Here is a 23171-nt window from a genome sequence, read left to right as displayed (position 1 = left end):
GATTATCTGATCCAGACTCGATTATGTACAGACCGCCGTCATAGAGCTGGAATATTGCTGAGTGCGGCGTTAAACAACAAACAAACAATCATTCAGCAGTACTATCTTCAGTAAAGCTCAGCTGACTACAATTTATACCGCTACAGTTCTTTGATGAAACAAAACTCAAACAAGTCAATTTGGAATATATTTTATAACATAAATAATAACAAACAGTAATATGAGTACAACTGGCATAACTGCATCACAGTGGATAGTGTAGTTCTTCGTTTCACCTAGTTATCTTCCTAAAGGCTTTTCTGAGCTGTTTCAGAACAAATTTCTTCTTTTTCGTTTTAGGTTCGACACTGTCCTTTGCACTAGCCAGATCATTGGACAATGCACTTTTCCCATCCATAGGGTACTTTTTGTCACTTGCAGCAGGCGCCTGCTGGAATCGTTTGACATCCACGTGTTCATCTGGCTTTCCGCAATGCCGTCTTGCATCTTGTGTCCGCTTCAGTTCTAACTTCAACCATTCACTCTCCTTTTTCAGATCATCAACATTCTCCTTAAGGTTCTCCTTCTCTGTCTCCATCAGCTGAAGTTTTGTCGTCAGGTGTTTGTTCATCAGCTCAAGGCACTGGGCATTGAGTCGGGCGTCTGTGAGATCGTCTCGTACACTGTCCAGTTCGGCCTGAGTAGTGGTCAGCCTCTGCAGCAGGTCCGACACTTCTGCCTCGACAGGGTCACTGATGAAAGACAAAAGTGTTATTAGGCGGTTGTATGACGTCAGTGGGTGTTATTTTCCACCAGTCAGCAATATTTCAGCTATATCACGGTCGACTTTAAATACTGTAATCGAGTCATAACGAAACAAATGATTGGTTCCGAGTGCGAAATCGGCTACACCGGAAGCGCTCGTTAAATCTACAACATCATCATTATCATCATCAATGATTGGTTGACAGCATGCGCAGCGTCCCATACCAATTGGAACGACCAACATCCTCATTCTAACCAGCACCAAGACATAAAGCATCTGTGTACGTTAAGGTCACACGTGTGTATATTAGCCATATGTTGGGTTAACTTTAAAGTATAACATAAACAATATGTTAAGACTTCACGTTTTATTTGCTTCAGGTTTTACCCCACAAAACGTTGAACCGATAACATCATCCCGTCTCTGTAAAAAGTCCAAGTCAATCCCAAAAATAAATGTTGTTTTGTTAAATTAAAGCACTTGCCTTTTACAGTAAATGGACCTTTGCAGACTTGGGTGCGTGTCCTTGACAATTAGAGGTTGCAGTGTCGGTTGAGCTTTCTCGAAAGAACCAGGGTTTCCGACAGCTATAACAAAGAACATGTCAATAATTTATCGCAGTTGAAACCATATTTCGAATCATGATTTTGATAAAGCTTTCTCGCTCTAAAGATTATTGCATGATAAATGAACACGACCGAATCGAAAGTTTGAAAATAGGTGAGACTTATGCTTGAATCAACAACTAACATCTTGAATTTTCAAGTTAGTAATTCAACTTAGTATTTAAAAAAACAACAAATGGCCCTAAAAGGCTTCCGTGACTTACCTCTGTCAGCAGTTTTAGAAACTGGGATAAATGCCGAAAACCTCTTTGGTGCAGTTTCAAATGTATGTATAGCATCGAATTCGATCCCACAATCCCAAGGGAATGGCGGTTCAAGGCGAACTGGAATTGGTCTAATCAAGCCAGTTTCAGGAGGCGAACTGGTGAATTCTGAAAAAATGACAATTCATATTTCATCGTTGTGTATGAATGAAGTGAAATGTATTATGTCCAGTTGGAACCTTTCCTTTATATTGACAACTGAGTGAAAATGACAAAAGAATGTACAATTGAGTACCACCTGATTACACTGACACGATGACAATTAAGGAAGGATACGTTTGATTGACTGGCTTCTAAGGGATTCTACGAGCGCTTCCAGTTATGCACACTGGGTCTTTTGGCCTTATCGTTGTATACCTTTCACGTCGTTGTCACGGAAACAGCTCCACACTTCGGCATCAAAATCATCGAGTTGTGTCGATTCCATCACCCGATCTCGGCCGACCTGCGTGAGGGAATTGATAGATAAATGACGACACAAAACTTACAAAATCTTCATATAAATTACATAAAACAACTGTTAATGCAACACATGTATGTTTGGGATAACACCTTCTTAGTAAAGTACAGATTCTAGTACTTTTAGGGGTTGAGTTCCATCCGGGATTCGAACCCACACAACTCTCCGTACACATTTATCATGTAAACTTCTACGACATCAAGCGTACTGACACAAAACCCTGATTATGAGGGTGATAATTTAATACGGTCTAAAGTTATATTAGGTGTTCCCGCAGCCTTTGTATCGATGTTGTCTTGACTCAGTCGTCCAAATAACCAGGGTATAACTTACCTTATAAGTTTACCAAATGGGACTCCCACTTAACGTCAAAAAGATTAGATTGAGATCCCTGCCGTGGGTCAGTCAAGAGCAGGTGACATAGAAGTATCTGCTGATGATGTCACATTTACACACCGACCCCGTCCATTCGGCTATCGCCCTTCCTTCTAGAGAAGATTCAAAATGCCTGGACGGAGATTTAAAATGAGCGTTTGAAGATTTAATGAGAAAATGTACAGCAACAAGCCAGAAGATCATAATGTGAACAATGGTTCATGATGACTACGTACCTTTTTATAAGATCTGAAAGTCACCTCGGTGTATATGTTAACTGGAGCAGTCCTTCTGCAGTGACACTGTCAGTGACCACACATATGTCATGCAAATGAAGAGACACTGAGTTCATTTCAGCAAAATATTTTGATAGGGATTTCTCAATTACTTACTGCCAGAACATAGTTATCTCCGCAGCAGTGACATCAATCACGGGGTATTGAGATGACATAACACTGAGCTATCACACCTCATTGAGCTGTGTTTACATAACAGCCAAACGCCGAGGCGTTACGATTGGCAGACTATTGAAGTTTGGTGTGATTAAGAAAACACGAACATCTTATGCACGAAAAGTCAAACGACAGCCAAAACAATCACGTGATGTAAGAAAAGATCCTTATGTAGCAACAGTGGATGATTTGGAGGTGTTTCAGATAACATTGTGCGCGGAGATGTTTCAGAGAAATAGTTTGTGAGTGAGTGAGTATGGTTTTACGCCGTTTTTAGCAATATTCTAGCAATATCACGGCGGGGGACACCAGAAATGGGCCTCACACATTGTACCCATGTCGAGAATCGAACCCGGGTCTTCGGCGTGACGAGCGAACGCTTTAGGCTACCCGACCGCCCCGAAATAGTTTGTGAGTGGACCATCTTGTTATTTGATAATTGACCAGGGCTGTGGATATACGATGCGGTTGGCTGATTCTGAGGTGGTTGGTTCTCTCTGGTATTAATAATTTATACTATTCCTGCAGAAATGAGTAAGGGAACGCTTAGTTTCTATCATGGGTTCCCAGCCTTGTCTAACAAAGAGAGAGAGATGAGGGGGGGGGGGGGGGGGGGGGGGGGGGGTCGGGTGGTGCGGCAATACAAACAAAGATTACATACGTCGTCGCAATGCATGCACTGCAAAGTATTCGAACAACGCAGTATGCTTGATATAAGGTTTTCCATTGTTTTGCAATCCATCCTGATATAATACATTCCACCGGCACGGATTTCGAATCTAGTGCTCAATGCACGTGACCTCAGCACGCAACTCACGTGCAGACTTACGTGTACCTGTTGTCAAAACGATGGTAGTGCGAACATAACCAGGGCACGAGCCTCTGTAAGAGACAGTGTCTTGTTTTAAGTGTGGAGGAAAGAAAGAGCTAATATATGATGTAAAATAGAAAATAGTTGTAAAATGTAAACTGTGACAACCAATCAATGGATGACATACCAAACAAGCCAGGTTGCAACTAAGTAGTTGGACTTCATGGGTGGTCACCATGACATCATGCATGATCAAGAAGATTCCTGTTCCTTTTATCAAGGCATCAAATATACTGAACCGCAAAAGAAACGTCACCCCAAGTAACATTGCATGAAAAGTTGTCATTTAAATATCTGGGTAGTTTTTGTCAAAGTTTCTTAAATTTAACATTACCTTGTACGGAATAATGAACTTTGATGATAAAAAAACAAAGCAGATGACAATAAAACCGATCGCCCAAACGCATCACGGCAACGGCAATGGTAACCAGATGCACGTGAGTTCCGTGCAAATTGAAATGCACATGTGTTCCCCCATTTCTTGCCCTATAAATATCAACCCAGATAACATTCATTTGTTATTGAATTGCAACCACATTCCAAGATTGACAAGAAATCAGCGACACCAAGCACTTGGACGATTGCAAGCTGGACAAACCACCCGGCAAGTAGCCAAAGCATTTCAAGTCTCCGTAAGGACCATACACGGGATCAAGCAACTGTACCAGACCGCCAACACTACAGATGCCCGACCACGTCGTGGAAGACCTAGGGTCACCACCCGACGTCAGGATCGTCAGATTGTGCGACAGCATCTTCAAGATTGCTTTGTTACTGCTGCGGAAACTGCTCGACAGACCATGGGGACACACCAGCGACACATTGACGAACAGACACCTCCACTGTCACAGGCCACACCGAGGACCCATTCTGACACCACGTCATCGCCGGGACCGTCCTCGGTTGGTAACAGCACCAGCATTTGGCGCCACCAGCATTGGAGAAGAGTCCTCTTCTCAGACGAGAGCCGTTACTGTATCTCAACAGCAGATGGCAGACGCCGTGGTGAACGTTATTCCGATGCTTGTGTTGTTGAGATTCGGGGGATGGTCCGAGCATCATGGTGTGGAGTGGAATTGGTTTTGCACAGAGGGTCGTCCCTGTGGTCTTCCAGGGAGAGGCAATGGTGTCACAGCACCTCGGTCCATTGATCAAGTCTTGAGGCCAAACGCCACACCTCATGCATTTGGCACGTCGCCGCAAGTTTCAGCATGATAACGCCTGTGCCCACACTGCGAGAGCAACAAGAGACTTCCTACAGCAGAATGGCATCAGAACCGTGCAATAGCCTGCCCTCAGTCCCGATTTAAATCTCATTGAGCACCTGTGGGACGAGATTCAAAGACGACTGAATGACGTCCGACCAAGGCCGACAACTGCAGCTGAAATACGTCAGGCTTTCCTCAGAGTGTGGGCTCAAGTGCCTATGGCCTTCATCAACCGCCTCTTCCATTCCATGTATTGACGTTGCACAGCAGTCATCAATGCACATGGCGGACAAAGGAGATACTAGTACTGACTTGTGATTCCATTTTCTCAGAGAATAGTGTTGTGTTTCACTTTGAGAACATTTGACACTTTAATTTCAACCTGGATGATCAGTGTTGCCAAGTTTCATCTTTTTGATATGTCTCAAAGTATGTTTACAGTGTTTGGACAAATAAGGTATCTAATATATTTATCCATGGTGATGTTTCTTTTGTGGTTCAGTATAGATTGTCTGCCCTAAAATCCATTTGGAGTTAATTTAATAACAATCGGCCCACAACATGTGGAACTTCCATTCTAAACAATACACATATTGAGAAACCTTTAGATACTCTTTTTGAATGTTCTGTTTATCAACTATTTCAAAACTATTCAATGTTAATATTAATGTATTTGTATCTTTGAACAAGTACAAATTTGTCTTATTTTACTGTTCTTTAGATAAAAAAGTATTCTTAGAATTTTAGTCCCTTTGTTCTACTACATGGTATACCCAAATGTCAAAATCCTACATTTTGTATGATAAAATTTGTTACTTTTCACTTTTTGTCCTGTAAAAACTACTGTTGACTTTAGTCCCATGAAAGAATTTTGAGAAAAAAAGTCAAAAGTTAATATCTTTGTGCATGTTGAGTTTGACACTGGTAGACACCATTGGTCATATCCAACTGGTCCTTTTTTCGGAATAATGGTTTATGTAAAATGACTATATTATAAGAGAAAACGATTAGGTCCAGTAGATTTTCAATAAAGTGGGATTAACAGACTATGATTGACCTACGAAAGATGGGCAGACTATGGACAATGTGCCATACCATAGTCATGATAGTAAGCTCACTTGGGCAGAAAATGAATAAAGATCAATGTCTTTTAATTCATCAAGTAAAGCCCCTTCAACAATAAGTCACATGACTAATGTCAGAAAATATATTAAACATAAAAAACTGAAAGGGCAACTGAATCAGGCTTTAACATTTTGTTCTAGATTATTGCACTTGAGATATGCATGCATGTGTGCGTGTGTCTTGTGCTAATCTGGATTAATGCTGGTTTTATAGTGCTAGCCCACCAAAATACCATGCTGCAGTCTAATATGGATACCCCATTCAGACAAAGTATATGGAGCCAACCAGCCCTTGTTTTATTTTATTAATGCAGAGCACCTGGCTAGGTAACTAACTGGTACCATCTCGAAATATCATTTGGTAACACGTTACCAGGGATTGAACAACCGACCTTCCACTCTCGAGGCAGACTCTCTATCCACTACACCATGGGGGCGGTTGTGAAAGAACAATATGATTTTGTCAAAATGAAATTTCTCCAAATGATTAACTTAAATACATCAGGGAAACTTTGGAGCAGATCTACAACAGATTATTATCCACTTATAATTATTAGAAAAAAGATGACACATGCAAATCTGTATCATGCTTTTGGACCCAAACATGAGAAATACCATCATTCCTCCTTTGATAAACTATGGCTCAAATCAAGGGCGTCAACTCTGCACTACATGCTTGTTTTCAATTGACACGTCTGACAGACTATGCTTGGGAGTCTACAGGATAAAATTGAACAGTATATCTCGTGCAATAATACTAATGTGCGATGTTAATGGTCTGGAAATTTGAAGGTATCTCACAATCTAACAGTGACTTTATCATGATCATTGTATGTATGACCCAATAAAACATGCTTTATTAGTCTGTCTGTCCCTGAACCATATTGCTACATCTCTAAATGAAGCAGTTTTCCACACATTCAGGATCTCCCATCTCAATGGGTCTCCTTTTAGATTAAATAAATTTGTTTGTTTCTATCAAAATTATAAATTTTTATGTTATATTTAAGTGATCTTTACATTTGCAGTGATTTTGGCAGGAAACAATTTATTACATCCTATGACATTTTATCAAGTCTTTGCAGGACATTCTCCTGGTTCTATATAATTAATCTTTTTAAAAAAGGATCTTCTAGAAATTTCTGATAACAACCATTCTGCAATAGCTACAGCTGCCTCACCACACTAACAGCACAAGTGAACTGTAGATTCAGGGAAGGTAAATGATGAGAAACAACTCCATGAAGTACATTTAATGAATCAATGACCTATGTAATAAAGCAATGCAAGGTCATCCTTAACAGTCTGTGGCAGAGGCAGAGTCTTGATAGCTGTGTTGATATCCCTACCAAACATGCTCCTAACTTTGAATCTACACAGGTGCTGAAGTGTCCTTGAATTTCTTCCAATACGCCTACAGTCTTTCACCACTGCATACCAGACTGGATGCTCCTTGTCTCCTGGATCGTCCTCATACACTATATCTTCTTTGCCAGGGTCAGCTCCTGCCTGGATTAAGAGTTCAACCAGTTCAGCATTTCTTTGAAAAAATGCCATATAGAAAGCAGTCCTTCCTAAATTGTCCAGCACATCCAACTGAACATTAAGGTGTCCAATGAGATACTCTGCAATCTTGTTATGATCTCTGTCCACAGCATGATGCAAAGCTGTGCGTCCTTCCTTGTCCTGAATGTCAGCACATGCTCCTCGAGAGCCTAACAGTTCTACAGTGTTCCTGTAGTTCCTCTTGCTGGCTAGAATAAGTGGGGTGTCACCTTGACTGTTGATATGATCGATATCTGCCCCAGCATCAATCAGAACGCGAGAGGTGCTCACACACCTGACAGACAGACAAAGAGGAGTGTTACCACAGTCACCAGTGTCATTAACATTTGCACCATTTTCCATGAGGTATTCACACATTAATGAATTTATCATGAACGCTGCAAAGAGTAGGGGTGTCATGGTGTCATGAAATGTGCTGTTTACATCAGCACCTGCATCTACCAATAGTTTCAACATATCCATATTTTCCGTCAATATTGCCCAGAACATGGGAGTTGAGTCACCCGAGTCCCTGGTATCAACACAAACACCATAATCTTCAATCAAAGATTTCACTACAGCTATCTGGTTTGCAGCACATGCAAGATGAATTGGGTACTCATTCTTCCCAGTAAGGTTTCTACTTGTTTCCTCTGGGTTGAACCCATGAGCAATAAGGGCCTTCATGATGTCAAGTTGTCCAGTTCTGGCTGCCGTGGCCACCGGAGAATATCTTAGCTGTGAGTAATAACGATCTTGCACAAGTGATGTGTATGTTTCTGGTGTGATATGGTTGTGATCTAGGTACTCAATGACAGTTTTGGCATCACCACTAGAGATCAGGCTGTACAGCTGCTCGAAAGACTTCACAGTTGCTATCGTCTTTGGTTCTGGTGGTGTCTCTGGCTGTTCTTGGTGTTCAGCCATTGTCTATCAATAACTCAAAGGGAAATCTGAAATTAGAAGCATCATGCTTTAACAGTGTTAAAGAATCATTCTTATAAGAAGCATGATAAAATAAAAACTTGTGGTTAGTTTGTAAGCAATTCTTCGCATACTCACAAAATGCAGCTGAGGGGTAAAAAATTTATGCTCCACAATATCATAAGCTTGATATGTTTGAAAGTAAATATGTCAGAGCAAACAAAAGGCTGTCAAGGAACAATAAGCTCAACATGAGTTGTCTCCCTTTCCAAGCTTACGACATCAGTCAGACAATGACTGCATTTGTTACAGGCTGTGTACAAAATAACTTAACTAAGAAAACAGTACGTTGAACTACCTTGATGTTTTTATAACTACATTTATTACTCTGCTGAGGCATATAGTACGTCACATGTGACATATGCTGCTGAAGTTTAAATCCTCAAATAATATGACTTTTGGAAATTTCAAACTGGGCCTTTGACCTCATCTATGAGTTTGTTAGTACAGATAGAATATTAGTTACATGGTCCTGTGGGCGAGGTGAAAATTTGGTTTCAATTACCAATATCAGCAGAACCTACTCAAGAGATCATGCATGTATGATAAGTTAATATAGGTAAAACTCCTGTCATAAGCAGTGATATTGACCTTCGATTTAAACATTTGGGGTCCTGATTTTACATGCTCTACTTCTGATGACTGATGGCAACAAGCTGGCAACAAGCTGGCAACTATATTGAACTTGTCTATTTTGATGGATCACATGGATAGGATACAATCCACCCTTTTGGTAAGGTATAGGAAGGGGTGGGGCTATACATACTTATCTCATATTCTCTTTCAGCTTTATCAGAATCTTTTAACTCGGTTGCTATTGTTCCTGGTGATTTTAAGTGAAGCCAGTCAACTTAGCATTTGTTTTTCTTTTATCACGTTTATGATTTGGATTGAATAATAACACAGGGCCATGTAAGTTATATTCTAGACTTTCAAACTCACAGACGAGGCCATATAATAACAAAGGTGCAGAAGGGGCCTCCTCTGCGAGTTTGTTAGTATAGAATGTTACTTCCATGGTCCTGTGATAGTACCAAACAATACAAATGCATGCAGTTGCAGATACATATTGTACTAAATGTAGGCCCACATTACTACCAAACATGTATGGTTGGTGCTTATTTCGCATTCCCTACTGAGAGATTAATTCCCCATAAAGTCATGCTCAGAACTGAAACACCTCTCACCATGTTCACAGATCAAAACTATCACGGAATAGCCTAATGTTTGACAATGGCCAGCTAGCCTTGGCCTAATGACAGTTTCATAAGTTCAAAACAAAACACAATAACCAGTTGATAGCACCTCAATGTTATGTGCATGGTCTACGTGTAATCAGAATTCATAAATTTCTAAATTTGCCATATTTCCGCATGCTATCCTGCAATAAATACATGTTTACAAAAGTTATGATTCGCAGTTGAAGTAGGCTATAGTGTGTTTCAACAAACCTGTCTCAGTTTTCTGAAAGCCGGGGGTAGATCCCTGCTTGTAACTTCCATTGTCTAAACTACATCCAAGTACAGGGAAATACATTGGATAGTTTCATGATAATAAATAAGTGAATCTGAGAAAGCCGTCAGTCAAATGCAAAACATGTTTCTTTCACTGTTATTCACAATATGGTTTCTTCGTCACATCTTACGACAGCACGGAGCGTCCATATTTCAAGGGAGGTAATCCATTATTTACACGACTTATCGCCTTTATCCTATTTTATATATGAAAGAAGAGTTCGAACCCGAATAATTACAATTTCCTTTTACTACCTTTCTTTGAATCAAATTGAAAACGAAATTAATGGTTGGTATTTCTTATGGATCTCTCGCCAACCGTTAATATTAAAAAATATATATTCATAAATAGCTCAATAAGTTTATAAATACGGCCAGTATTCCTTTACACACTATGAACAATGCATGCTGCTTGCACAATAAGCAAGCTGTTGCGCCAACAAGACGATTTAACGCCTGATGCGGACTGCCGCCCTGTCAATATCATACTGTTCTCTCATCATGGTGTTATACACCAAATGGATTATATACGAAAAAACGACAACTGGTCGTCCAAAAAGACCAAAATATGAATGTGAGACACTTAAAACGAACAAAGGTATATTCCTATGTACATGTTGTATGTTCTAAGTTAATAACGTGCTCCTCATCCTCCTAATAATTATTGTGCGGTACCTTGTCCTGTTTGCAATTTCAATATTATATCTGTGTAAGACAGGTAATCATTTTATGCTGGATTGATATGTTACGGAAGTATTTTAGGGCCATATGCTTTTTTTAAAATTATTTTCATGGTTGGTTGGTTTGTTGTTTAACGCCGCATTCAGCAATATTCCAGCTATATGACGGCGGTCTGTAAATAATCGAGTCTGGACAAGACAATCCGGTGACTGACATCATGAGCATAAAACCAGGCAATTGGGATCGATGACATGGTGAACCATGCAAGTCAACGAGCCTGACCACCAAATCCCGTTCGTCGCCTCTTACGACAAGCATAATCACCTTTTACGGCAAGCATTGGTTGCTGAAGACTTACATTCTCATTTTTTTCATGAAAGGTCAAGATAAAAAGTGGAATTTTCAAGATACATAAGTTGAAAATTCCAAGAAAATGATCGTGGAATCTCAAGATAATGAGTTGAAATTTTAAGATAATGCTTGTTTGTTGTTTAAGGCCGCACTCAGCAATATTCCAGCTATATGACGGCGGTCTGTAAATATCGATTATTTTTTTTTATATAGAAAACAGTTTTATTTGAATCAAGTTGGGGACAAGTGAGACTTGTACAAATATTTGCACCCCTGTCAAAAAAAGTTTACTACGGCCTTGGACGCCATCTTGTTTTCTAGCAGACGCGTCAATTTTCATCACGTGACGGGTCAATACTGATCATGTGACGAGTCAATATTCGAGGGCGTCTCAGTCACATGATTTTGGGGTCAACATTCAAATGTAATGTTTCGTCAAATGGTACGGATTAACCAATGGAATTGCAAGATTCTTAATACAGATATAACATATGGGATAACTGGTAAAGGTTTTACATGAGGACAATGGCGTGACCACCTGGACAAGGGACGTGTGGATGTGATTACATGGTATCCAGGGGATAACTGATAGAGGCTATAATGTCATAATGTTATGTAATTAATTGTCATGCTGGACAATGGCGCAAGTGACCGCTGTTACACGCATGTATTACAGCATAGAAAGTATTCTGGATTCCCTCAACGATGTGTTACTCTGACTACTAACTCAACACTTGTCTAGAAGTAATAATGCATAAAATACATATATATACGTTATCAAAATAGAATGCTGTTAAGATATTCTGTGACAGTTGCAAGGACATTTCAAACTGCATGCCCAGATAAATTATCTTTTATTATAGCCTTCTGTAAATGCAGAACGATCTTGAAATATATTAGCATGGTTGATGGATGTGTTAATATTTTGCCAATCGTTGAAATATGCTTGTTTTTCTAAAAAATCCCAACTATTCCCGATTCAACATATTTAAAAATCTGTTCACGTCAGTTAAGTTCTAATTTTGTCTTGATAACGCCACAGTGATCATGTATGTCAGGGGTACAGGTGGCCCAATCGTGCAAGGTTGTACAGAGTTGCGTCCCCTGGGGACGTCAGAAACCCGTGAACGTGTGTTCGAATCGCGTTTCGCGCCGATTATGTTTCGCTGTTGTCAAAGGTGAACGTCTGAGATCTGCATCGCTCAGGGCGTTTCTCCAAGAATACGCTGACACACCGGACCATAACTAGAATACAGTTCAAGGCGGCGTTAAACTCAACTCATTCACTCACCAATGTCTGTACAATTGGCCTTTGTCCTATTAAAACTATTCGCAAATGTTTTGGATTACCACAAGGCCAAAAAGTGGGACACGGACCTTTAAGCTTCGCCAACCACTCGCAGGAATATGATGACATCACGATGACTGGTGTATATTTGGTTATTTATAGTTTTATAGTTTATCTTCACAGACTGAAATGTTAAGTTTGATCATGAATTAATCCAAATATTACAGAAGTCTACGACAATTTTTCATAACACATAACATGACATCTGCTGGCCTTCCTCTTGGATGTCACGCGAGATCTGAATTGGTCCAGACCCCAAAGCAGGTATAAGGAATATCACGTTTCACGTCCACTCAAGATACACGTGATTTGTTATGCCTAGTCCACACCTAGTGACATTGACCCTCTCTTTAGCCCAATCACTAATCTGACAAAAGCTTTAAGTCAGTGCGCGATGTTGTTATAAGTAGAATGCACAAACTGAAAAAGAGGAGTGAGTGGGTGAGTTGGGTTTAACGCCGCTTTTAACATTATTCCAGTTATATCACGGCGTATCAGCTTAATGTGGGAGGAAAGCCCGAAGTGATGCAGGTCTCAGACGTTTACCACTTCGGTGAATTGTAAAAGAGGAAAGAGAATTGGAAAAGGTTTATACGTGAACCATCTATGCAAGATATGGGGGTAAGACAAGTAGGCATCCCCATAAGCGCCAACTGTGCTTCACTTCTTGCTGATCGGTTTCTTTCTGCACAATCAAAACAAGGAAATTTGAATAGGGGTGACTATTGGTCTGGAAATCACTATTGCGATAACTATTTATATTGAAAGAAACTATTGCGATAACTATTGATATTGCAAGCAACTATTGCCTTAAATATCGATAGTTTTCAGTGTATCATTTCAGATGGATTTTAGAGTTGAATTAAACCTTGGAACTGAAGTTTCCTTTGAATGTCATAACGATAATAAGAAATAAAAAGTAAAGTTTGAGATATGACTGATTTGTATTTTCTTTACCCTAATAATTTAAGAAAAAGAAACTTCCACATTTCCATGTGTAAATTACTACCACTCATGACAAATTTGAACAGCATTGCATGTATTTTATTGATATGCTAAATACAATCGAAACTTGATATTCCTAACTGAAATCGATACTATTGATCGGAAACTGATTTAACAATTGATTTATTGACTTTAAGTGCTTACCAATAGCAATATATCGATATTTCGATTTATCGTGACACCCCTAAATTTGACCAAGCAGATTAATTGAACTATATCAATGATGTGATGTCTTCCAGTAATGGTCAAATAGCTAATTCCCTTCCACTGATTTACCCACATGAACCAGTAAATAAAGGTTATCACGCGAGTGTGTTTGGGGATGGTAAATATCCTGCATTAGGAATAAACATTGTATTTAGCGGGCCTTGGCGAGCTAAATACATAGTGTTTATTCCTAATACAGGATATTTACCATCCCCAAACACAAAAGCGTGATAACCTCTTTATCATATAATGTCATTCTTTAATTCTGTGCTTGAAAATAGCTTTCCCTCTCTCACAAACATTACCGAAACATTGCGAGTTTTCCTGGAATGCACGCATTAATATTTATTACGTCACAGGGTAACTGATGTGTCAGTCGGACAGTGACAGTAGCCAATATAGTTCCAACTGAAATCTGTTTCTTATACAGTGGCGAAGCAACATATACACGCAAAACAACAGTTGTTTGTAATTGCCTTTCGCGGCAATCCATCGGTCTGTCCGCTAGAGTAACTGCCCTTTGTCAAAGGGAAGCTACTCTAACCCTAGTTTGAGACGTCGGGGCCACGGTCAGACGTTGTTGACACTCGGTCTGTCCTGTTATAACGTTAAGAAGTGTAGTCAGATGTACACAGAGCGACAAAACGAAACAAGGTAACAATTCAAACATATTTCGGCAAAATCCAACTATTTAAATTTGTGGATAAGGTTTCAGGCCGCAAAGGTCTACAAGCACAGATATGGCTACTGATCCCGCTTGGCTAGGCCTCGTTTATATCTCGAAAGTTGCCAAAACTTATAAAATACCTTAGCTACGTCACAGTTAGACACTGATTTTCAGTATATTAGACTGTTCTTTTGATAATAATAGCAACTATCCCTGTAGTTCTCCAGATTCCCGATGGTTAATTCTGACTCGATCGCCGAATGACGAGGGCGACGCCATTTTTAGTAGTCCAACTTGACCTTTGATATTTGCATCTCTATCCGCATATGACCCCAACGGATATCGTTTTTATCCGTTGGCTTTATCCTGCCGAGAAACCTACCCATTATGTGATAATAACGGAGACTAGTGAGACCGCCCCATCTATTTCATATTTAGAGCTGGGGGCACGGGTGGCCCAGTCGTCTAAGGCGCCGCAATTCGCTGTTCAGAGTTGCGTCCCTTGGGCACGCCAGAAACCTATGATTGTGGGATCGAATCCCACTTCGTCCCGATTATGTTTCTAGGTTTGTTAGCACCATACCCGTGCTCGAGGGTTTCACCGAAGTGGTAAACGTCTAAGACCTGCATCACCTCGGGCTTACCTCATACATTAAGCTGACACGCCGTGATCTAACAGGAATACTGTTAAAAGCGGCGTTAACCATAACCCACTCACTCATACTTAGCTAAGCATAAAGATTTAGAGCGACAAAACCCTCCCCACAAGACTGTATGGCAAGAGTAAACTTTCCCTTCATGTCGAACAATATTCCAGAAGCTCCAGCCTTTGGTGTCTATATTCCACAATTTTTGAGGTGCAATCGAGCATGCTCTTTCTTCGACGATTTCAAAGAGCGTTATATGACTTTTGCTCAAAAGATGTTAGAGCAAGTTTACAACACCCAAGGCCCCAGTAAAGCTTTCAAAACATTTTATGGTAGACATGTGGAAGACATTTAAAGATTTGACACACCCGTGACCAAAATTATGTGCGATGCCTATTTTGACTTGTTACATATATCCCCGTTATTTTTAAGGAGAACAATTGACTTGCCTTTGCATGTGTTTGTAACGGGTGCCACCGGTGGGGAAAGATACGATCACCTTTTCGCGAAAATCAGGTCCTGGTATCATCACTATTCGAAAATGATTCATTAACAAATGCTCACGATACAATCTGAATCGTATAATCGACTTTGCTTTTAGTAGAGTTTTCGTGTGACGATGGAAAGAATTTTGTTGCGTTTATTCAATAGTTTTTAGTTTTCTGTGGAAATGTAACACACAAACTGCCGGGCGAAAGAAAGAACACGACTGAAATTTGCAAATGTTATCAAAACGTTACTTGGCTGAAAACAGTCGCCGAAATACTGCAAACTTAAGGTCCAAAAACACAACTATGTTACCCGAATCAATTACATCACCATCGAATAATCATTTCTTGCTAGTTTCATTTCTTTTGCCCGTCAGTTCAATTCGATCTTCAATGTTTGTTCATGTGCACCACTAGGTTTCGCGGAAATGTAATGGATCTTTTGAACATCAACACATTCGTTGAGGAAGGTAACATCTCTCGTGTCAGGAAACAAACACATACTTTTTTATGCAAAATATGTGAGTGGCGGTTGCATACCGGTAGACAAAAAATGCTTACCCCTTTCGCGAACACCTGGTGTCATCACTGATTTTCTGTGATCTACTCATAATCTCAAAAACGTTTTTGCGCCCAAATCTTCAGCAACCTATGCTTGTAAGAGGCGACTAACGGGCCCCGAGTATCAAGTAATATGAAAACACCAGACAAGAATGCACGAACAATGCTCTTTATTATTTTTAACAAAATAAACATATTTGCTTCTTAACCAACTATGATGGTTCCACGTGGGTACGCCCGGGTTTAAGAATCATGGGTACGGAGACTGCTGTTTAGCATTGCTTGTAGTAATGATCCAGAAGTCAGGGTTTCGGGAGTGCTAGGGTATGGGCAAACAGTGTGCCGGTAATATACTACTCAAAAGAAGTTAAGGACCACCCTATTATTTCATATTACTAAAGTAAATCTGTCACGACAAAGGTCAATAAATGGCAATGACGAGGGGTAGATAGATTTTTTCATATTTACTAAAGTCAATCTGGCATGGACTTTTAAAGTCTGGTAACTCCCTTATCTCGTGAAGATGGGGTTGTCTTATCAGCTAACTATCTCAAAAGTACACAACGGCACTGACAGGTGGCTCGACAAACCGATTTTTAGGAGTGTCGAACTGTCGATAAACACCTAATTGTTTGCAATACCGAACTGTAGACATACACCTACAAGCAATGCCGAACTGTAGACATACACCTACAGGCAATACCGAACTGTAGACAACCACCCAGAGACAATACCAAACTGTAGACAAACACCGACAGGCAATGCCGAAATGTAGACAACCACCGAGAGACACTTTCATATGAATCTATAAGCATATATATGGTTATCAATGTCAAATTCGCAACTTAACGCGAAGGACGCTTTGGCCCGAGTATCAAGTAATAGGAAAACACCAGACAAGAATACATGACAGATGGGCTATATCAATATGAAAGAATCGAGGTGTCCCAACCTCTTAAGACTAGCATAAGTTCATCTGTGCTCTTTTAAACATCCATCTTACAAAATGAAATGTGCGAAGAATGCTCCCTTCATACGTACAAAGTCAGCTTCTTTATCTACACCAACTTGGACGGACAGGTATCCAGTACCTGTATACAAGAATATAATGCTATTGTTGCTTGCTCGGCATTGTATTGTCCTTGGACGTTTACTCCTATGACGATAGGAATCACTACGCCTTTTTCCTCGGCTCACATTATATAGATTATGTTGGTCTCCCCAGTAAAAACTCCCGAATGTATCAACGCACACATTCCCACTTAGGGATATAGATCTGAACGATGCGTATATCAACACGGCCTTCGTTGGCCGGGGTGTGTCGTAAACAGCCGAAAAGACTGCGTACCTATCATGATTTAACTTTGTCTGCCAGTAAAATATATTATTCTTCGCATCAAACAGCAGACCAAAAGAACGTGGACGAACAGTGAATAAGGTTTGAACACGACCAGTAGCTAAGTTACATTTTATGAGTTCGCATTCTGATGTACAAACAATTGTAAATATATTTACGAACCCTTCGTCAAAGGCGAAACGGAGAACTATTGCGCGAAATGGAATTGTCCCTAGAGTCCGACCATCAAAACATGTACGGACGATACGATTAGACTTGGAACAGAAGATGGAACACACTGAAGCGATGATCTTACAATCGAACACTTTACCTGTAACATTAAGCCCGGTGTATTGTATCGTAGGCTCGTAATGAGGGTCGCTCATAAGGTTTACAGAGTATACTTGTCCTTTTGCTCTTAAATGTATAAATATCATCAGATAATCCACATTTGTCAGTCTCACATCGTTCGGAAATTTACAATTGCATGTAGGTTTGTTAGTACCGACAGTTCGAAGACCTTTTTCACTTGGAGAAGTCCTGTTGTTCTTCCCACCCAAGTTTGTTTTTGTTGGTTCTTTTGATATGTCTTGAAACATCTGGCAGTTATATACCATATTACCAACACGCAACTGTGTATGTCTCTTGTTCCCATCCATAGCATGAACAGAATGAGATCTCACCAAGTGCCCCATCTCTATTGTGTATACCCGACTGCTTTCACCAACGTCCACCCTTTCCCATAACGGGAACACTTGTTGCCCCTGGCTTTGAATGTCTTGAGGAAAGTAACGTCCTTGCGTCGGAGAAAAGGCTGAACACTCGGGGTACTGCAGACACTGCACAGCACATCTTAACAAACTTGCTCCTTTCTCCTTAAATGAGGCGGTCTCATTGTTAACAGTCGATTTCTCCCCCGGACATGGATCTCCGTCTTCCTGAATATGTTGGTGTACACAAGAGGATGCGACGAAGCTGTTTCTATTCCACAATACGAGGAGCAGCATCAGCAGGAACATATTATGTGCCTGGGGTTATCTCACTGCATTAATTTTTTTTTTTTATAAAACTTGCTTTTCTTGTCTAAGCTGGAAAGACAGCTGTGGGTGTGAGATACTGCTCGCGTTAAAGCTAGAAAAAGTTGTATGAAGGTGAACGAAGACGCCCAGTTATCACTAAGTAATGAATTTGTGACGTTTCCCTTTATCGTTGATTTATCGAGCGTAGTCTACGAGACTATTGGCAGTAGAGAAGGTGAACGAAGACGCCCTGTTATCACTAAGTAATGAATTTGTGACGTTTCCCTTTACCGTTGATTTACCGAGCGTAGTCCACGAGACTATTGACAGTATTCTACCATCTTTTACTTGGGGATTCTCACTATATGTAAGCCGCAACATCTTACAATAAAAGTTCAAAAGAGGATATAAAGATGGGATTTTGTATGGATACTCGAGATTTTTCAGCTACAGCTGCAAAACCAGATATTTATTTAATTAAAACTTTGAGCCTAAATATTGCAACAGTGTATTTTTTTTGCCAGATAATTTCTTTTTTTCCCACCAATTTCAAGCGTAATTTGTTTTAAGCACTTCCTGGGACAATTTATTTCTTGGGATAAATCCCCAGCGCCCCACAACCCACCAATTGTGGATTCTCAGTGCTAATTGATCAATTGAAGCCACATGACGTCACAATGCTTTATTGTTGGAAAAAATACGATATGACGTCATCCATTGTTCATGCCGTCACAAATTGTTTACATTATTTCATCTCAACAACATGCTGCCTTCAGTGAAGTGTCTCTGTAGGGTTGACATTTCATACGTTTTAGATAAAATAACAAACTTGACACTTGGACTTACAACACTAAGTTAAAAGTCCCTCTTCACAGGCTTCAGATTAAGATCATTCATTCACTTGGGAAATAATTCGTAATTCATTGTAGTTCGTTGGTTATTCGCCATTCGCCTAAGGCGCGCAATTCGCTCTGCAGAGTTGCGTCCCTTGGGCACGTCAGAAACCTAAGATTGTTGGTTCGAATCCAGGTTCGCCCCGATTATGTTTTTAGGTTTGTCAGCACCATACCCGTGATCGTGGGTTTCACCGAAGTGGTAAACGTCTAAGACCTGCATCACCTCGGGCTTTCCTCCCACATCAAGCTGACACGCCGTGATATAACTGGAAGACTGTCAAAAGCGGCGTTAAACCCAACTCACTCACTCACTTACTTGAAGGATTATTCTCTCCATTTTCTTAAAACACATCGGAATCTGGTTCGGCTACCATCCGATAACCATATTTGTTCATAATTCTCAGGGGCCACGGGTGGCCCAGTCGTCTAAGGCGCCGCGATTCGCTGTGCAGAGTTGCGTCCCTTGGGCACGCCAGAAACCTGATTGTGGGTTCGAATCCCGGTTCGCTCCGATTATGTTTCTAGGTTTGTCAGCACCATACCCGTGCTCGTGGGTTTCACCGAAGTGGTAAACGTCTGAGACCTGCATCATTTCGGGCTTTCCTCCCACATTAAGCTGAAACGCCGCGATATAACTGGAATATTGTTAAGAGCGGCGTTAAACCCAACTCACTCACTCACTCATAATTCTTACTTGACCATATCTTTCAATGTAACGGCGGAAAGTGGACGACTAACGACAGTCTACAAGTAGTCGAACGTGACTCAAAACAATCCGGTAGTTTAGTTGTTGTTGTTTGTTTGTTGTTTAACGCCGCACTCGGCAATATTCCAGCTATATGACGGCGGTCTGTAAATAATCGAGTCTGGACCAGACAATCCAGTGATTGACATCATGAACATAGATCCTCGAAATTGGGATACGATGTCAGCGAGCCTTACCACCCGATCCCGTTAGTCGCCTCTTACGACGAGCAAAGTGGCTATTTACAGTATGGGTTGCTGAAGACCTATTCTACCCCGGATCTGGTACTTAAGTAACATGTGGGTACAATGTGTGAAGCCCATTTCTGGTGTCCCCCGCCGTGATATTGCTGGAATATTGCTAAAAGCGGCTTAAAACCAAACTCACTCACTCACTTTAGTAACATGATACGCACAATTCTAAAGTGAGAAGCCCCTGGCGCTGCGGTCTGTCAACACAAACAAAAGAACTTGATTTTCACCAATGTTTAAATGCATTTTTCATTCTTCGTATTTTATTTATATACACATTGTTTTCGGTTCTCCTTGACCAGTTCGGAACCGAACATGGGGACGCATGGTTCCAAAGTGAGAAGAACCCTTGTGACGACTTTTCGAAACATGCCAATAGATTTTCATCAATGTTTTAGTGAAGGTTTCCTTTAAAGTATTGAGAGAGTGAGTGAGTGAGTTGGGTTTAACGCCGCTTTTTTAACAGTATTCCAGTTATATCGCGGCGTGTCAGCCTAATGTCGGAGTAAAGCCCGAAATGATGCAGGTCTCAGACGTTTACCACTGCGGTGAAACCCACGATCATGGGTATGATGCTGACAAACCTAGAAACATAATCTGAGCCCCCAATCACAGTTTTCTGGCGTGCCCAAGGGACGCAACTCTGCAGAGCGAATCGCGGCGCCTTAGACGACTAGGCCGCCCGTATCCCCTTTCAAGTACTGGCTTCACACGCTGTCTTCGTTGTGATGTCTGGAGTCCATTGAGAAGTGAACGACTTCATCCGTTGTAAGACATAGGTTGTTTCTGAGATGTAGTTCGGCCCAAGGCCACAGAGACCGACGTTTTCATTAGTGGTTTACTGTGTTGCAAAACGAACATATGTCGTTGGTCGACCGCCTCCGTGGTCTAGTGGTAGAGCGTCCGCCCGGAGATCGGAAGGTCCGGGGTTCGATCCCCGGCCGCGTCATACCAAAAGACGTTAAAAGATGGTGCTTGTTGTTACCCTGTCTGGCGCTCGGCATTAAGGGGCTAAAACAAGGACTGGTCGGGTGTGTCTGTTGAGTGTGCGAATGCCTAAGCTACATGACGGCGGTCTGTAAATAATCGAGTCTGGACCAGAGAATCCAGTGACTAACATCATGAGCATCGATCCACGCAATGGGGACCGATGACATGCATCAACCAAGTCAGCGAGCCTGACAACACGATCCCGTTAGTCGCCTCTTACGACAAGCATAGTCGGCTTGCTGAAGACCTATTCTACCCCGGATCCGCACGGGTCTCCAAAGCTGCTGTAGAACTGACAGTTTAAAATGACTTTGTTGCAATTTACAGTCCAATATCATTTCAAAATGTTTTCTTCTTGAAGTAATATTGATATTTAGATTGTTACAGAAAAGAGCAATAACTGTGCCGTCTCCGCCATTGTACTCAGACATCAATTGTATAAATTGTGTATTTGTCTTTTAATGCCACAATAACCCAGCTATATGACGGTGGTCTGTAAATAATCGAGTCTGCTCCAGACAATCCAGTGACTAACATAATGAGCATCGATCTATTCAATCGGGATACGATGACATGTATCAACCAAGTCAGCGAGCCTTACCCTCCGATCCCGTTAGCCGCCTCTTACGGCAAGCATAGTCGCATTTGCGGCAAGAGAATAACCAGTCTTAGGGATCCGCCGAAACGGATTCCATTAGGAGTAAAAGGCAAAATAGAATAGTGTTGAAACGTATATGAACGGATCAGTGATGACACCTGGTGATCATGTGTAAACGTGTTCTACTCCGCCGGTTGCACCGGACACTCACACAATTTGCATAAATAAATAAGTGTTTGTTTGTTGCCTTACACGGGACCCAGCAAATCTCGCAAAAAGACAAAAGACTCTCGTATACATATTGACAACCGAATACTATGACTGTTACAAGAGAGAACAAATGTTGTTGTATGCCGCAAGTAGAGACCGACCTTTTGGTATTCATGGATTTTGCCCGGAGATTAGATATTTCTTCAGCTGAAAAAACAGATATTTCCTAATTAAGACTCTGAGACTGAATACTGTTTAGGAAATGCAACAGACCATCATATATATATATAGATGAATGTTCTTCCTCCCCCCCCCCCCCCCCCCCCCCCCCCCCCCACACACACACACAGAGATTCTGAAAGTGTAACCACCCAGCCCTCACTGCCGCTACCAGTCCAGTTTCCACCCTTGCCGAACTAGGCTGGAACTCCTTGGTTCGATCGTAGCGCCACCAGTGGTTATTACGGATTATGTCCCTTCTAAGCCTCTTCTATTATGGACCGATTCCATCACTTGCATTTGTTTCAACACAATGGCGGCGCACAGTTAAGACGATCTGATCGATCATCAACATCTCTATTATGATAAAACGGGTCTTACATCGCGAAGTATATCAAATCACGCGAACACCTTGATTAAAACCATGAACATGTTTGGAAAATATCTGTTGTCAACGAGTTGACGGTGCACATGCCTTGCAAATCCCGCAATCGACCGAAATCTGCACGACAGTTTACGAACCGGATTTCGATTTCGTTGCGCGATTTGTATTGGACTATGCATAGACTCGTTAGTGCAGCAAAAATGTAACTCCATAATACCAGCCAAATTCGGCAAGGGTGGAAACTGGACTTTTATAGTCAGTTAACTCCCTTGCCTCGGGAAGATGCTACCAACCTGTTGTGACAAACATGGAACACTGGTAGCTATGCTGCCTCGTAAACCTCACAGCAGGAACAGTTAAAGGTTCAGTATTGGCTGAGTGAGTTGAAAAGTATCCTAGT

At 41.1% G+C, this 23171-nt stretch overlaps 2 protein-coding genes across 5 annotated transcripts; both read right to left on the bottom strand.

The window, feature by feature from the left end:
* Window positions 1-40: 40 nt before the first annotated feature.
* Window positions 41-3440, bottom strand: LOC124147912. Of its 3 annotated transcripts, none has more exons than XM_046518761.2 (5): window positions 2428-3440; window positions 1992-2079; window positions 1575-1742; window positions 1230-1332; window positions 41-731 (listed from the first exon to the last, which is right to left on the bottom strand). In XM_046518761.2, exons 2-5 carry the CDS (start codon window positions 2059-2061, stop codon window positions 272-274), a joined length of 801 nt encoding a protein of 266 aa, XP_046374717.2. In that variant the 5' UTR covers window positions 2062-2079; window positions 2428-3440; the 3' UTR covers window positions 41-271. The 3 variants fall into 3 exon arrangements, with proteins under 3 accessions (XP_046374717.2, XP_046374719.2, XP_046374716.2); XM_046518763.2 differs by having other exon boundaries at window positions 2706-3440; XM_046518760.2 differs by having other exon boundaries at window positions 1992-3440.
* Window positions 3441-7362: 3922 nt separating this feature from the next.
* On the bottom strand, window positions 7363-10324 carry LOC124147975 (serine/threonine-protein phosphatase 6 regulatory ankyrin repeat subunit A-like). Of its 2 annotated transcripts, none has more exons than XM_046518865.2 (2): window positions 10105-10324; window positions 7363-8622 (listed from the first exon to the last, which is right to left on the bottom strand). In XM_046518865.2, the coding sequence occupies exon 2, from the start codon at window positions 8594-8596 to the stop codon at window positions 7385-7387; it is 1212 nt and encodes a 403-aa protein (XP_046374821.1). In that variant the 5' UTR covers window positions 8597-8622; window positions 10105-10324; the 3' UTR covers window positions 7363-7384. The 2 variants fall into 2 exon arrangements, with proteins under 2 accessions (XP_046374821.1, XP_046374822.1); XM_046518866.2 differs by lacking the exon at window positions 10105-10324 and adding an exon at window positions 9841-10056.
* Window positions 10325-23171: the final 12847 nt, after the last annotated feature.

This window comes from Haliotis rufescens, unplaced genomic scaffold, assembly GCF_023055435.1.
Source record: "Haliotis rufescens isolate VD_foot unplaced genomic scaffold, xgHalRufe1.0.p SCAF_2, whole genome shotgun sequence".
NCBI lineage: Eukaryota > Metazoa > Mollusca > Gastropoda > Lepetellida > Haliotidae > Haliotis > Haliotis rufescens.
The sequence above is the reverse complement of the archived record's forward strand: the minus strand, read 5'-3'. Positions and strand labels throughout refer to the sequence as shown.